A 14,617-nucleotide genomic window follows, 5' to 3' on the forward strand; every position below is an offset into this window, starting at 1 on the left:
AATTAATGTTTGATTTATGTGACAAGAATGTTGGTTTGCATTTAGCCTTAATTGGTGGGCTCCTTTTTGTTTATTCTTTTAAAATAATTAAGGGAAAATTATTTAAATTTAAAATATGTTTATCTATCTAAAGAAGTAAATAAATCTCGATATAATATTTTTTTCATTATTTAATCGGGAAAGAGAAAGCAAGAGAATAAAAAAAGTTTTATCATTGATTCAAGAAATTCATCATATATAAAGTTATAATATCGTAAATAAATATCTGTCGCGGGGGATTTTGTTGAAAGTTAGGAAATTGTCTGCACTAGTCTTGTCTCATCTACAAACTGGACAGACACAAGATATGCCATTGTTCTTTGCAGAAACTTTTAAATTATGCAATATTCATGGGAATGGGTTTTACGTGTAAATGTAAATAGTTTATGGGAATAATTCTATTATAATAAGTTTTACTTTAGTTCCATAAGTTTATTGAAAATAGTTGTTAACTAATTGTTGTAAGGCATATCACTAGAGAGTAAAACTATAAAATTAAAAAAAAATAAAAATATATTATGAACATTTAAAACTTTTAAGGAAGTGAGATCCTACTAACCCCTAAGCCCTTCATCATTGAAATTAGATAATTTTGAATTGAGTACATATTATAAGAACCATTAGATTTTAAGTTACATAACATATCTAATCAAGAAGTTGTTGTCTCCCATCTTATAAATCCCACCATTTTGCTTATTTTAAGACTCTAATTGGGACTTTTAATTAACATTCTCAAGCTCTGAAAATTTTGTAACAAGTCAGATGATATATAATTAAGAGTTAGATATGGGTCCATAGATTTGTCAAGCCCATCGGTCTGGGTTGCGTTTTGGATAAGATTTTTAAATTCAAGGTGGATTCAATTTGAGATATTATTTTATTTATAAAAATTATTTCATTTAATTTTTTAAAATTATATTTAAAAATATTACTAATAACATTTGCAAATCCAAGCGCAGGATTTAGCGGCCATTCAAAAACCCTCAAGTGGGAACAAAGATGCGACTGTCCTATGATTCCCAGATTGTCTGCTTTTATTTATAAATTTATAATGCTTTGCTTACCCACAAGTATAAAAAATTCCCAATCATTCAGCACATGTATTTGGGGAATGGGGAATGGGGAAATGGGAAGGGACAAGACAAATTTGAAAGGGGGCCTCAACTGAGATTAACCAGCTGTGAGCAACCCAAAGTGATAGATGCTTGCCAATTACCTCCAGGTATTTCAATAGTTTTGCCCATCATTTCACCCTCGTTTGAATTAATGGGCATTCCTCTTTTTGAATTTAACTTCGATCTTAGCACAATCCGTGCTCCATTTTTCCAGGTACTTCCCTTTGACAATTGGAAAAGAACTACAAAAGCAGTGTTACTATTGCCAAGTTGTACGTCATGTTTGATTTTATGTTCTTTTTTCCTTCCATCAACTTATAAAAATTTCTCAACTATTTAAATTTTAATGGGTTTTGAAGTAAAATAATTTTACAAAATTGTTATAAAATCAAATATTATTAATTATAAAAAGGGTAATATATTCAACGGACAACATTCTTTTTGGCATAATTGATAAACTCAATAGAAAATAAGAAAAGAGACATCTTGGGCTGGCTGCAAAATCACTAATGAGCTGAGACATCCACACCAAATTATTCATAAAAACCCAAGCCTAAACAAGAATGTTTGCTTTACTGGGCTCAGATGCAGTGCATCAGTACCCAAATCTAGGTTGGGTTCATGGGTTGGTATTGGTTAGGTCAAGCAAAAAAAAGAAAAAAGGTTTTATTTGTAAAATTTATTTATAAATTGTCTAAGTACGGGCAGACAAATATTTATTGCAATAATGATGAAATTTATTTTTATCATTAACTTTGTACTTGACCCAAAAAAAATATTTATTTATTTTTATTATTTCAAATTTAATTTCTATTAATTTGTCTGTAGCCTACAAAATTTTGAAACAATTCCAAAAATAAAAAAAAAGAAAATATCAAACCTTTTTAGCCAATAAAGTGGAGGGAAGGAATATGACCTCAAACTTCCATTTTACCTTTCACGTTTTTTTTTTTTTTTTTCCTTTTTTTGGATAAATAACTAATTTTCCTTAATAATATTTAGCTTTGGAAGGAAAAAAAAGGCAAAAAACCTTGAGATTGCCCTCCCACCCTTTAGGATTTCTCCCAAATCTCTCTCGTTGTCGAATACAAATCCCTATACTCTTTTTACCCTTAATATTACCTGAGCTCTTTAATACTTTCGATTACTCTGGGGTTTCTGTTATCGGGGTATTTCTGAAAATGGGGAAAAACCAAGCCTACAAGGCTATGCAAAGAGCAAGGCTTGGCTCCACCTCTGCTGGCCCTGAAGAGATCGAGGATGGCATGGTTTGTACCCTTCCATATTTAAAAACATTTTCTTTCTTTTACGTTATTTCTTTATTGGTTTTTTTTTTCAGTTAATGTTTCAATTTTTGTTGAATATTCTTCTTTTAGTTTCTTGCACTTGTTTTTTCCTTTTGGGTACTCTCTGTTTGTTGATTTATATCATTTTATTGATCACAAATTGTATTAATTGATGTTTTGCTTGGTGCTTCTATACTTACAATTTTCTTTTAGGGGGTCTTTTTAAATCTGGTTGACTTGTTTTGTATCAACTTTGTTAGTCATAATTTCTAGAGAGGTAAAATTTTTAAGTTTTTGATTCAGTGTTGGAAGTTAGAAGTACTTTACAGAATCATGAATGTGAATCTATCTCTAATTGGTTTTAGAATCACTGTGGTAGCTTAGAGTCTGATATGCTGCTGTGGATTCTTGTTGGCTATGTTTAGAAATGATCCCCTATAAAGCATGGATACATCCAGCTTCTGGCGTTCAATAGCTTTGAAATACGATCAAAACCAGTTTTTGAAAAAGTTTGGTGTGATAGCATAGAGATTGCTAATAAAAGGCAATATTATTTTGTTCTACATCAGTGTAACCTTGATCTCAGATCACCATTCCATAATGGGAGTTTATATGTTTTGGATTCATCACTATGTTTTCTTATTTGTAGGTTAAAACTTAGTGTAATAAATTTTATGCTTTTTTAAGTCTGCAATCATTCTAATTATACAAACTTGTTTTTAGTCTTTACCTTTTCTGAATCTTAAAGTTTAAATGTTTTGAATAAATCTGTAGTTTGACAAGCATTGGATATTCCTCAAATTTAAAAATAAAAAGTTTAAACTTGGCGTTTATTTAGGAAATATATCAGATATGTATCCAGAACTATTAGTTTAAACTCTTTAGTTGTATGAGGATGCTGCTTACAATGAACGTTTTACTTATCTTGTTTTATATTGGTTGTGGGCATTATAGTTGCAACCTTATGATCATAAGAGTAAGGTGAATGGGGTGAGTACAGAATCCTATTATCTAATGATGTTTTGGGCTCTGTACATATGTAATCTTAAAAGAAAGAAGAGAAAAGAGAGACTGGGCTCTGAAAGTGTTGTTCTTAGAGTGTTTGGGTTCCTGTACTCTTGAGCATAGTCATTGGGCATATTCTTCAATCACCTATATTGCCTTTTATGTTTCACAGCAGTGTGACTAGGTAGGACTGCATATTGATGAACCATTTATGGCAGTTAAGCTTTATCTTTGAGAAAAACCTTGCAACTTGGCTGCTAGGATTGTATGTGACACCTCTTACAGCATTTGGATAAGATTGCATTAACACATTATTGAATGTGCTGTAGATTCATCATTTTTTTTTTTCTAATTAGGAAAGAAATTAACTGTGGTAGTTTTCTGAAGTTCTAAGTTAATGGTGAATACATAGAGACGCTAGTGTTCTATGAACAAGCATCTTATGCTGTAATTGTCATTAAGTGTGAGATACCAAAAAAAATTATTAAATTTTTTTTTTCTGAGCAACCATTGTCCATTTATTGATACTTTCTGATCAAACACACTTGAATTAACTTATATTGGAGAAGTACCCTTTGTGCAATAGCCATGTCCATTTGTGCCTGTAAAGTTGTAGCAATTTAATTAATTCCTGTAGCTGTTTGATAGCTATAATATTTGCTAATTTTAAATTATTCAAAGAAGAACTTCACAACATTGGCTGCAAATAGATTTTTGATAAAAAAGTTTACTCTATTCTTTGATATTTTTTGCTATGAGGTTGTAGAATTTTATGGATTATCCAATGTGCTAGTGGTATTCTGGATAATTTTCTTTTTCCGGAGCTTTTCTGATGAGGACAATGCAGGTGGATGGTTCTTTTCATTCACCAGAGTGGCATGCTGCTCGTTTAGCCAGCCTTAAAACTTCTCATACGGTCACCTGGGAAGAGTTTAAAAAGAAACAAAAGGTAAGCTATAGTGATATTTCCCCTTGTTTTTGTCATCTTGACTTGTTGCAAAAGTTGCCAAAGTATTTATGAATTCGTATTTACTTGTATAAAGTGGCATACCAGATTAATCATGTGTTTCTGTTTTTTTTTTTTTTTTTTGATTTGGGGAAGTGGGATTCAAACCTTGCTCTTTAGACAGGGGGATCATGCACCAACCAATGAGCCAAATGCTCGGGTGCAATTATGTGTTTTTGTTATTGATCAAGCATATGCCAATGTGCATCTGTGTGAAAATATCAAGAATTGATTGAACTCCAAAATTTTTTTGTATATAAACATACAATGCAGTATTTAGATGACTTCAATCTCTGAAAATGACCCATGATAGACACCTGCTTTTTCCGTAATTATTAGTTGAATGTATGGTGTTATTAATTTTAGTGCTAAAGGATAAAAACTATATAGCAGTTGATTAATTTGGCAATCTGGTGCATTAGAGAGAAGCTTGCTGCTTTGCTTTTAATTCTTTGTGAGTTAGTTGACTAAAGTAATGTCCAATTAAGCATTATTAGTCAATCACAACCATGCTGTAGTGATACTAGTTTCAAACATCAATAATTGAGCTGCGTTTGGCTGAGATTCAACAACTAAGCTCCAAGAAATTAAATCAAGGAAGAACACAAATGAGGCACTAAGCTGGTAAGGAGATTCCTTAAATTTGAAGGAGGTGTTGTGTTGAAGTTATTTTGTTTTATTTGCTAACTATAATGAGCATAACACTACTGTGTGGATTAGTCAACTAGTCAATCATAACTATGCCATAGTGATACTAGTTTCAAATATCAATAATTGAGCTGCATTACTGAGATTTAAGAACTTAGCTCCAAGAAATGAAATCAGGGAAGAACAGAGATGAAGCACTGAGCTGGTAAGGAGATTCCTTAAATTTGAAGAAGGTGCTATGTTGAAGTTATTCTGTTTTATTCGCTAAAGATGACGAGCATAACACTACTTTCTGGATTAAGCTGGTCATTTATTGCTTTGCTAGGCCAGCAGTCTATCGGATTGTCATAAACAACATGATTTCTAATGTGGGTTCTAACATCATTTTGTGTATTTTGTTAATATGCTAGGAAGATGCATTGAGAAAGGGGGAATTAGAAGCAGATACAGATCGAATGATGAGAGAGTATAGAGCTCAGCTAGATGCTGAAAGGGCACGCAAGCTTGCACATGGTAGAAATCACTCCAGTAAGTCTAACCATAAAAAAGGTATGTGTAAAAGGCCTTAAGGAGGCCAGTTCTTTCATGCTTGTGTTATAGTTACTTGCTCTCTAAGGGTGTTGAATTCATTGCAGATCGAAAAGACAAAGATGCAAAGAAACGCAGCAGCAGAAAGAGAAAGGTACCTATAGTTTCTAATAACTTTATGTTTTGAATTTTATGTTTAAATTGCATGTAAACTGAAAAAGAGGATGATAAACTTGAGATTTTCATTTTAATATGCAATTTATTTTTAGTTTTTTCCCCCTGCTATCCATGAAGAGATTAGAAAGCATCGTTAAGCTCTGCATCTATATATCTGTCACCTGTAAAAGGGAAGCTCTATATCTGTGCATGTAAATCCCAAAAAAATTGTTTCTACTTGAGGTAGGACTATATTTGCATTTGCTGAAGCTTTCTCTAATTGTGGAAGTTTAATGCAACAATTTGGAAGTCGTTGTGGTGTGTTGGAGTTGAAAAACTTTGTGTAAAGGAGACTCATGGTGAGTAAATGTGGTGCTACTGAGTACTGAGTCAATGGAAAAGTGTCAGATAGTTGGATGAGTTGGCTTATTATCCAACTGTTGAGGTTATTGATTACAGAAAAGAGTTTGCCATGGTATTATTTATGTTGGGAGTAATATTATCTCTTTGAAAGTGTCATTTCCCAGATCTGTTTTCTATTGCTGAGGAAAAAGATGCTCTGATTTCTGGCTACTTGTGGTGGTGAGCGGGCAGTAATAAAGGAATGACATCTGAATTATGAGAAAGCCACTCAAGATTGGGAATTGGATAATGGAGTCTTGTAAATTGCCTTTATGAACAGTATCAAAGAAGAGGATGTGTTAAGCTGGAGACAAACTGGGGATTAAGTTGTTGACATCTTATTACAAGTGTTTGAGTCTAGATTAGGAGCCAACAGCCTTGGAGCATGTGATGGACAGGTTTCCTCTAAGCATTGGAGGTAGCAGGATTTCAACATGAGAATTTAGTGAAGAGTGAAAATTTACTGCCATATGGCTAAAGCAGCAGGGAATTTGTGAACAATCTTCCTTTGGTTTCTCTAAATTAGTATGTATTTCAGCTTTTTGTGTTTGGTAAGTTAGGCTAGAAAAAGTTTAGCATATTTAGAAGTCAGAGGGGAGTGGGGGAGTGGTGGGTAGTATGGTTGCCTGGAAACGGTCTTTGATGGTGTACATGGGAGGAGAGGATCAAATGAATACTTGATTGAATCTTCTATCTGGTAGGCTAAGAGCATGGTGAACCTTTTGGGTCTTTCATGGACCATTTTTATGTCTTGGGAAATCAGATATTAGCTGAAATTGATGGACCATAATTAGGACAGAAGCATCAGTATGAAACAGAATTAGAGCCCAAATTTTATTACTCATTATTATTATCATGAAGATGCAAACTGAAGCAGACTTGTTAAACCTTGACTTTGCAGCGTTCAAGACAGAGGTGCTCTGAGTCTAGCTCCTCCAGTTCATCCTCAGAATCTTCAAGTAGTGATGATGAAGAGAGAGAATCAAGAAGATCGAAGTCTAAGTCTAAGAGAGATAGGAGGAAGAAGCACAAATCAAGAAGTAAGAACTCGAGCACTGATAACGAAGAAGCTGAAGGTCCTGTGCCACTTTCAAGATTTTTTGAGAGTGTGAAGAGTTGATGGCATGATAAGGATACTGTTTGTGTACTTGATACAGATTTCCTGCAATAGAAGATGATTTTTCTGCCATCTTTATTAACTAGAAGCATGTAATGATGTTTAATTCCTTTGTTTTTCTACTGTAGTTGGGTTTTGATTTCTGCTTCATTTCTACATGTAACTGAATGATATCATTCACTTGACGAATTGTATGATATGGATTTGTTTGAAACCTGTTTCATTTCTTCAAAAGCATTCGAGGGGTTCCTTAGACTCAAATTAACAAACGCTTAGCTAATATGTACCAAATGGTTTAATTGGTCATCTGTAGAATGGCCACTGAAGAGTTTTAGTGGTGAAAGCAATGGCTTCAAGTGTCATCAGGTGTCACTCATGGAGCGTTTCACATAATCAAACTCATAGCATCTTCCCCACAACCAAGTTTCTAGAATAATGATAGACAAATTGAAATAAATGTTGCAGCCTAAATATTATCATATCCGAGATTGAATGTTACCGCATCAATGTCTCACGCATGCAGGTATATGTAACGGTTAAAACTTTGCATTAAGTCAAGCTTTTACAAGGGAAAAGAGGGGAGAAGGCTGTACGAGAATGTGAGCTACTCTCCGTAACGTAGGACTTTCGAAGGGAAAAGATATAGACACGAGAGTCGAAAGTTGGTTCCATTCAACAGATAAAACAACAAAAGAAATCAAGAGAGCCGGTACAAACACCAATATACCTGTTCTGTTTTCCTGCATTCTGCCCATAAGCAAATATCTCAATTCAAGGGCCATCCTGTTCTGGATGGAACATATATACAGGAAGAAATCAATCACCACTACTACATAAAGCATTTTTAACCACACTGATCAAAGCCACGACAAATAAATGGCATATGACTCATCACTAATGCAGATACTCTGGGTTGAATGCAAGTGCCTCCCGATAGATCAGCTCCTTCATCTGCTCCTCAGTTAATGCATGCTGCTCAAAGTCGAAGCTAAAGGGGGTCAGGCAGACAGGTTCATCACTAATGTCATGCAGTGATGTTAGGTAGGGATGAGCAAGTGCAGCCTCAACTGCAACAAATTGGAAATAGTATTTCATGAGTTCCAACTAAGAATAGAAAATGATAAAGATTGAAGACATTGCAGCATGGCATCAGCTAGAGAAAGACAATAACAACTAACCTAACTATAACCATTTCGCATGGATTGGCATGAGAGAATTGTGAAAAAGTATAACACAAACTGAATAATATATGATGTGCCAAAAGCATCACAAAAAGTATATGCGAGAGACAGACTTTTTTTATTTTCACCAAACTCACCAGTAATCCTTTGTCTGGGATCAAATGTCAACATCTTTTCAACAAGATCAATAGCTAAAGGGTGGACACTTGGAAACTTTTCAGTGAAAGACTGCCGGCGATAAAGAGGAAGTTGCCGAATGTATCTCTTAGCATTTTCATTCAAAAACCCCAACTCAGCCTCTGATGGGGTGCCAATCAGCTGCAAGGCAAAAGTTCATTATTCAAAGTGAAAATATGACACGCATTTTTTAGTTTATGATTTTACCTCTTTCTTTTCAGTGAAATTAAAAAAAATTCTTTTTTCAAATAGTAAGTTCATTCAATTAAATGTATAGGTGGAAAAATCTAACTTGTTCCATAGAACAGAACTCACGAAATTGAACCCAACTATAACCCAATAATATAGTAAAAAAGTCTAACATGAACCAGAATTGACCCAAAGATATCTCAAACCTGAAATAACATGATATTTGACATAACCCGACTTAAAGTAACCTAAAACTTAAAAGGACTTGACATTTTGTGCTGACCCAAACAAGATTGACCCAAAAAAAAAGTTGATTCAATATATTTAAATGGTGCACAATCCAAAAATAAAAAGTAAGAACAATTAAAAATGTATGCAAGGTGATAAAAAAAATTAAAAACTTTAAGAAGATATATATGGGTTTAAAAGATTTAATTATTTGAGAAATAAATATATTAAAACATGTGAAAGAGAGAAACTATAGTGATCGAACTTCATGTAGAGTAAGACACTTGTACAGTTTTTATATTTTATTTTAACTATATATTAAGATCTATACATTTATTTTAGTTTTATCTCATTATTAGGGAAACCAATTTTAATTTAAGATTAACTTTTATATCATAAGTTTATTTGATTATTTATTTATTGTTAAATGTAAGTTTCTTTCTCCAAGTAAAAAAATTGATGCTATATATAAACGATAATTCTTAGATCCTTTAGTTGTATTTTTATAAATTGCTTTATATACATAATAACTAAAAGAACATCTCAAGGTGACTTGAAATGACCCAAAATTCAAAATGACCCGACATGTGACGTAATCTGAACTTAACTTGACCTCACTCAAAATGACTCAAAACTCGTAATAACCCGATGATTGAACTCGAAAATGACCCGAAACTGTAATTACTTGACCTGAAACCGACTTGACCCACCTGGTTGCCACCTATAATTAGATGTATAGGAATTTACAGAATAACGTTTTCGAATATGCCCTGATCTTGAGAACAAGCATCTGTCATCTTTAATTTTTCAATAATTTCCAGCCATTTTCATTCTTTAAAACTGCTTCACAGATTAATGTAGAAGCTTCTTTTATGTAAGAAAGAACAGAAAACAGTGTTTCCTTTTTAATATGTCATATGCAAATATAAATAGCTAAGAGAACCCCAAATATGCCCCACGGAATGCTGTTTCCAAGGCAAATTTAAATTCATTCAAGAAGAAACTCCCATAAATAAAAGAAAGGAAGATAATCAAGGAATGCTATCAATGAAAACAGCAGATCCATTTTTCCCCTAAAATGCTCGCGGCATCCTATTTAGCAGCTTGTTTGCATTTTAGATAATTTTATAGTGGTTAGGAGACAAACAGAACTTACCTCCATAAGCAGTCGCAGCTGATGCACATGATCCCTTCCAGGAAATAATGGCTTCCGATCCATCAATTCCATAAAAATGCAACCCACTGACCATACATCGATGGCTGCAGTATAATCTGAAGAGTTTAACAATAGTTCTGGTGCACGATACCATCTTGTAACAACATATTCTGTCATAAAATCACTTTCAGAGGTGACACGAGCCAGTCCAAAATCACATATTTTCAAGTCACAATTAGCATTCAGGAGAAGATTGCTAGGTTTTAAGTCTCTGTGCAGAACATTTGCAGAGTGTATATACTTCAGCCCCCGTAGGATTTGATAGAGAAAATACTGCAAAGCACAAAAAAAAAGTCAGTTTGATGTTAAGGCTCATATAGCAACCCTTAAAACAAGGGCACTTTCAACTTAGGTACTGTTCATTTGTTGCTTTTGTTACTCAGTTTTCCTTCCAGAAGCAAAAAGCAAAAACCACATGTGGAAACAAAACCAAACAATACTCTTCACAAATTTTAAATTAAAATATAATTTTGGAAAATAAAATGCAAAGTTTCTTGTATATAGAACAATTATGTTAGAAATGGTGTTGCATTTAGTCATTTGTTCATTTTTAATCAATTACCATTTCCTTCTACTTCGATAGTTTTCTATCTAAAACACAAACATTTTTAAGATTAAAATTACTGGAACTATCCACATGTGAATAAATAAAATTTCATTTAAATGAGAACAAATTTAAGGGTTACTTTATTTTTTGGCAATTATGCTTTTCTTTGGAATTGAATAAATAAACTCTAGCCCTAGGTGTGAAGCCTCTGGGACCTTGGGACCTTAAACTTGAAACCTAAGAAAATCAAGGGAAGAAGCCTATGATATCTTTCTTCTAGGCTTGTTATTTAAATTTCAGCAATCATTCAGATCGAAATCAACCCTGACAAAGCCATCTATCAAAGTCTATACTAACCCACATCGGTTAACCCTTCAAAATAACCTTTAAATCAAGGTCACTGTTCATTGGTGCCAAGCAACATCCATACAACTTCATAAAACTTCTAACTTCTCAATCCAATATTTAAACTATAGCATATTCCTTCAGAAACCTCATTTGTCAACATATTCACTCCTCTTCCCTTCAATAAGAAAAGATATTAGCTTTCAACCCCTAGACTGCATGTTGTCCCACATCAAGTACCAACATTTTGACAACTTGATGCAGTCCTCTCCCTCTGTCCTGTGTATCTGCTTTGGCATCAACCTCAAAAACAGATCTAAGAGCACAAGCACTATTAAGATTGTACAAATTGGGTAAGACATCCAATATGGAAGCATAGAGCAAGATAGAAAGCCAATATATCTGTATTGCAATTCCAAACTCACATTCAGAACCAATAAACTCGCAAACAGATTATTCTTTTCATGATAATGCTCAAAAGAAAGCCTAGATAGAGAAATCCTCCATGAATTGCCTTCATAAGCCAGCAGCAACTAACCTACATTTCGCTGAACTCTGCAGCGAAGTCAACATATTCAATGTTTCCAAAAGCATTTCAAAGCCACACATATATCAGAAAAAACTACAATAATTAGGAAGGTTGGCCAACCATCTATTCTGACTAAAAGCATGTAAAATGGGGATGGTACGGTCAACTTGTCTAGAAAAGTTTGCAAGGAAAGAAGAAAAATTTGAGACAAGCTTCTCCAGGAAAGGAACATCATTATGAACCAAACCACAGTAAAAAATGACTCAACAAAATACTTAAGCTGTTAATTACCCATCTTGCAAAACAAGGAAGCTCATTCTGCAAAAAAATGACATACACTAATTTAGCTCTCTGAAAGCTTAAGAAACTTCTCTATGCCATATTTGTCAAGTGCGATAGAGGGGTACATTCAAACTATTAATTTAATGAATATTACTGTATCATAAAAAGCAACCATGTCTATATTTGAACCTGACAATGCTCTTCTGATAAGGCTTGATTAGAACGGATTATCTGGTGCAGGTCAGTGTCCATCAGCTCATATGCAATATAAACATCATTAAAGCTTTCCCTCTGGGGTGGTGGAATAATGTCCCTGATTGCAACTACCTGCATAAGACATGCACATGAGGCTAACTAACAAAGATAACATAATGATTCTGTTCTTCTAGGTCTCTCTCTCTCTCTCTCTCTCTCTCTCTCTCGTTATATATATATATATATATATATATATATATATTGTGTGTATTCAAAACTACACAAAAAGATATTGGCACCAAGAAAGAACATGATATAACCAATTAATGTCAAAGGTTACACGGTAAGGTAAGGTTTAAACAAAAATCACTAGCGATAGCATTATCCATGCAAACACAAATCTACAAAAAGACTTCATCAACCTGAACAACCAAACAACTAAATTGGACCCAAAGAAGACTTATTGCAGCCTCTGAAAGATGGAACGATACTGTTTTAAAACTATGAAGTACAATTTTAGGTAAGGGCCTTGAGGCTCATTATTATGATTTATGATTCAACATCCCCATCTAAAATGTAAAAGAAATACTGCAAGGGTTACATAAAAAAATCTCACTTTTTGTTCTTCGCTAAAGGAAGATTCCTAAATACTTTATGTTGGCATAACTACGACTTACCATAATATATATCCCTCCTCTTCAGTCCCCATGTAGCATGAGGAACACGCAATGTCTTTGGTAATTATAGAAAAAAGTATTAACTATATCTGTGCAAAGCTTGGATATTCCTGGAAATTGGACGACGCTAATGAATAAGATGAGCCACTTTCATATGAAATAATACCCAAGCATAGCCCATAAGTGAACCTCAAGATATTATTAACTCTAACCCTGTCAACTTCTCGACTTATGGTTTATTTAAATGATTGGCAAGCCTATGTTTCTCCCACTCTTCATTCTTCTTTTTCTAAAGTATCTATACCGGACACCTAACCAACACCTCAAAGTAAAAAATGGAAATGGGTTGCTCATCCTCCAAATATAAGGAGAAACTTGGAAAAAATAGAATGCAACTATTTCAGATACACTCTCAAGAACGAGTAACACAGCGGTAAACAATCGTTATAACCAAAAAAGAAAATAAAACCAAGCGGAGAAAGAATTAATAACAAGTGAATTGAATTGAAAGCAAGTTCAAAGAAACCGAAAGAAAAATAAAAAGAAGCAACAAGATTCCACTCACTGACGTTTTCATGATCCATGTGGCGAAGCAGCTTGATTTCACGAAGAGTTCTCTTTGCATCAATCTTGTTATCAAACGCATTCGCTATCTTCTTTAATGCCACGTGCTCATTCGTCTCGGAATTCAATGCAGAACTAACCCCCCAATAATTGGAAAAAAAAAAAGATTAACAAAATCGCCATTCATTAATTAACAAAAATCAATCCATAACTAAAAAGAAATTAAATAGACAATCAAAAGAAAGAGGAAAGATACCAAACGATGCCGTAGGCTCCTTTACCGATGGGCATGATAGGGGGTTTATATTTAGCAGTGACCTCAAAAATGTTCCCAAATATATTGTACTGAATAAACCTGCCGCCGTGGCTGAGAGTGGCCGGAATGTTTTCCATTTGCGGCGGCTGTTGCTGGTTTTGTGGGTCGGGTTGCTGCGGCTGCTGAGAGTGGGGCGGTTGGCCTGCTTCCGTCATCTCGGTGTCCGCCGGCTGAGGTGGTCCTCCGCCTTCCATTCTATTCTTTTTTTGTTTTTGGCTAAAAAGAAGAAAAAGAAACCGCTGTGGGTGGGTGGATGCGTGTTCTTTTATTGGTCAATGGATCTAAGTCTAGAACGCTTTCTTCTTCTTCCTTTTTTTTTTTTTTTCTCACTCTTTCGTTTGCGCTTCTGCGTGAAATTTATTATCTCAACCTTATATTTTCCTGCAGACGAAACTGGTGCTGCCGTGTTCCGTCCTTTTCCTTCTTTCATTTCTTTTTAATTTCATTTTTTAAAGCTTTTTTTTTCCATGGTGGCAATATATTACTATTTCTAATACGTATTCCAAGCAAAATATTTTTCTTTTTCATTACCTTAATTTGAATTTAATTTTTTCTTTTTTGAATATTTGGATTTTTATTAGTTAAAAATATGGAAGGTGTATATTTTTTTGGGTATGATTAAATTTAAGTCTTCTTTTAGATATAAAAGACTATATATAGACAGATTCAAGACAATTAAATATGTACAATAAAGCTTACAAGTTCTTTTTTAACTAAGTTTACATGGAAGGGAGAATGAGACTATAAAAGATAAAGATTTTATATAGACCGCAACATCGATTTAAATAAGTTTAGATTTAAGTTAATTAATTTTATGTATTAATTGCATCGATGGATTTAAATGTGTTTAATTGATTTAAAATTCATCT

At 33.7% G+C, this 14,617-nt stretch overlaps 2 protein-coding genes across 3 annotated transcripts; one reads left to right on the plus strand and one right to left on the minus strand.

Annotated features, from left to right (window-relative positions):
* Positions 1–2,110: 2,110 nt before the first annotated feature.
* Positions 2,111–7,516, plus strand: LOC110422079 (stress response protein). The gene is made up of 5 exons (XM_021435852.2): positions 2,111–2,422; positions 4,293–4,394; positions 5,510–5,648; positions 5,735–5,781; positions 7,087–7,516. Exons 1-5 carry the CDS (start codon positions 2,336–2,338, stop codon positions 7,303–7,305), a joined length of 594 nt encoding a protein of 197 aa, XP_021291527.1. The 5' UTR covers positions 2,111–2,335; the 3' UTR covers positions 7,306–7,516.
* A 429-nt stretch (positions 7,517–7,945) lies between these two features.
* MPK10 (MAP kinase 10) lies at positions 7,946–14,158 on the minus strand. 2 transcript variants are annotated; one of them, XM_021435487.2, is made up of 6 exons: positions 13,689–14,145; positions 13,438–13,567; positions 12,186–12,323; positions 10,234–10,566; positions 8,621–8,801; positions 7,946–8,369 (listed from the first exon to the last, which is right to left on the minus strand). In XM_021435487.2, exons 1-6 carry the CDS (start codon positions 13,940–13,942, stop codon positions 8,197–8,199), a joined length of 1,209 nt encoding a protein of 402 aa, XP_021291162.1. In that variant the 5' UTR covers positions 13,943–14,145; the 3' UTR covers positions 7,946–8,196. The 2 variants fall into 2 exon arrangements, with proteins under 2 accessions (XP_021291162.1, XP_021291163.1); XM_021435488.2 differs by lacking the exon at positions 12,186–12,323 and having other exon boundaries at positions 13,689–14,158.
* Between the last annotated feature and the right edge of the window lie 459 nt (positions 14,159–14,617).

The sequence above is a fragment of the Theobroma umbraticum genome, unplaced genomic scaffold (assembly GCF_002168275.2).
Source record: "Theobroma umbraticum cultivar Fairchild unplaced genomic scaffold, ASM216827v3 scaffold_130.0, whole genome shotgun sequence".
Lineage (NCBI taxonomy): Eukaryota > Viridiplantae > Streptophyta > Magnoliopsida > Malvales > Malvaceae > Theobroma > Theobroma umbraticum.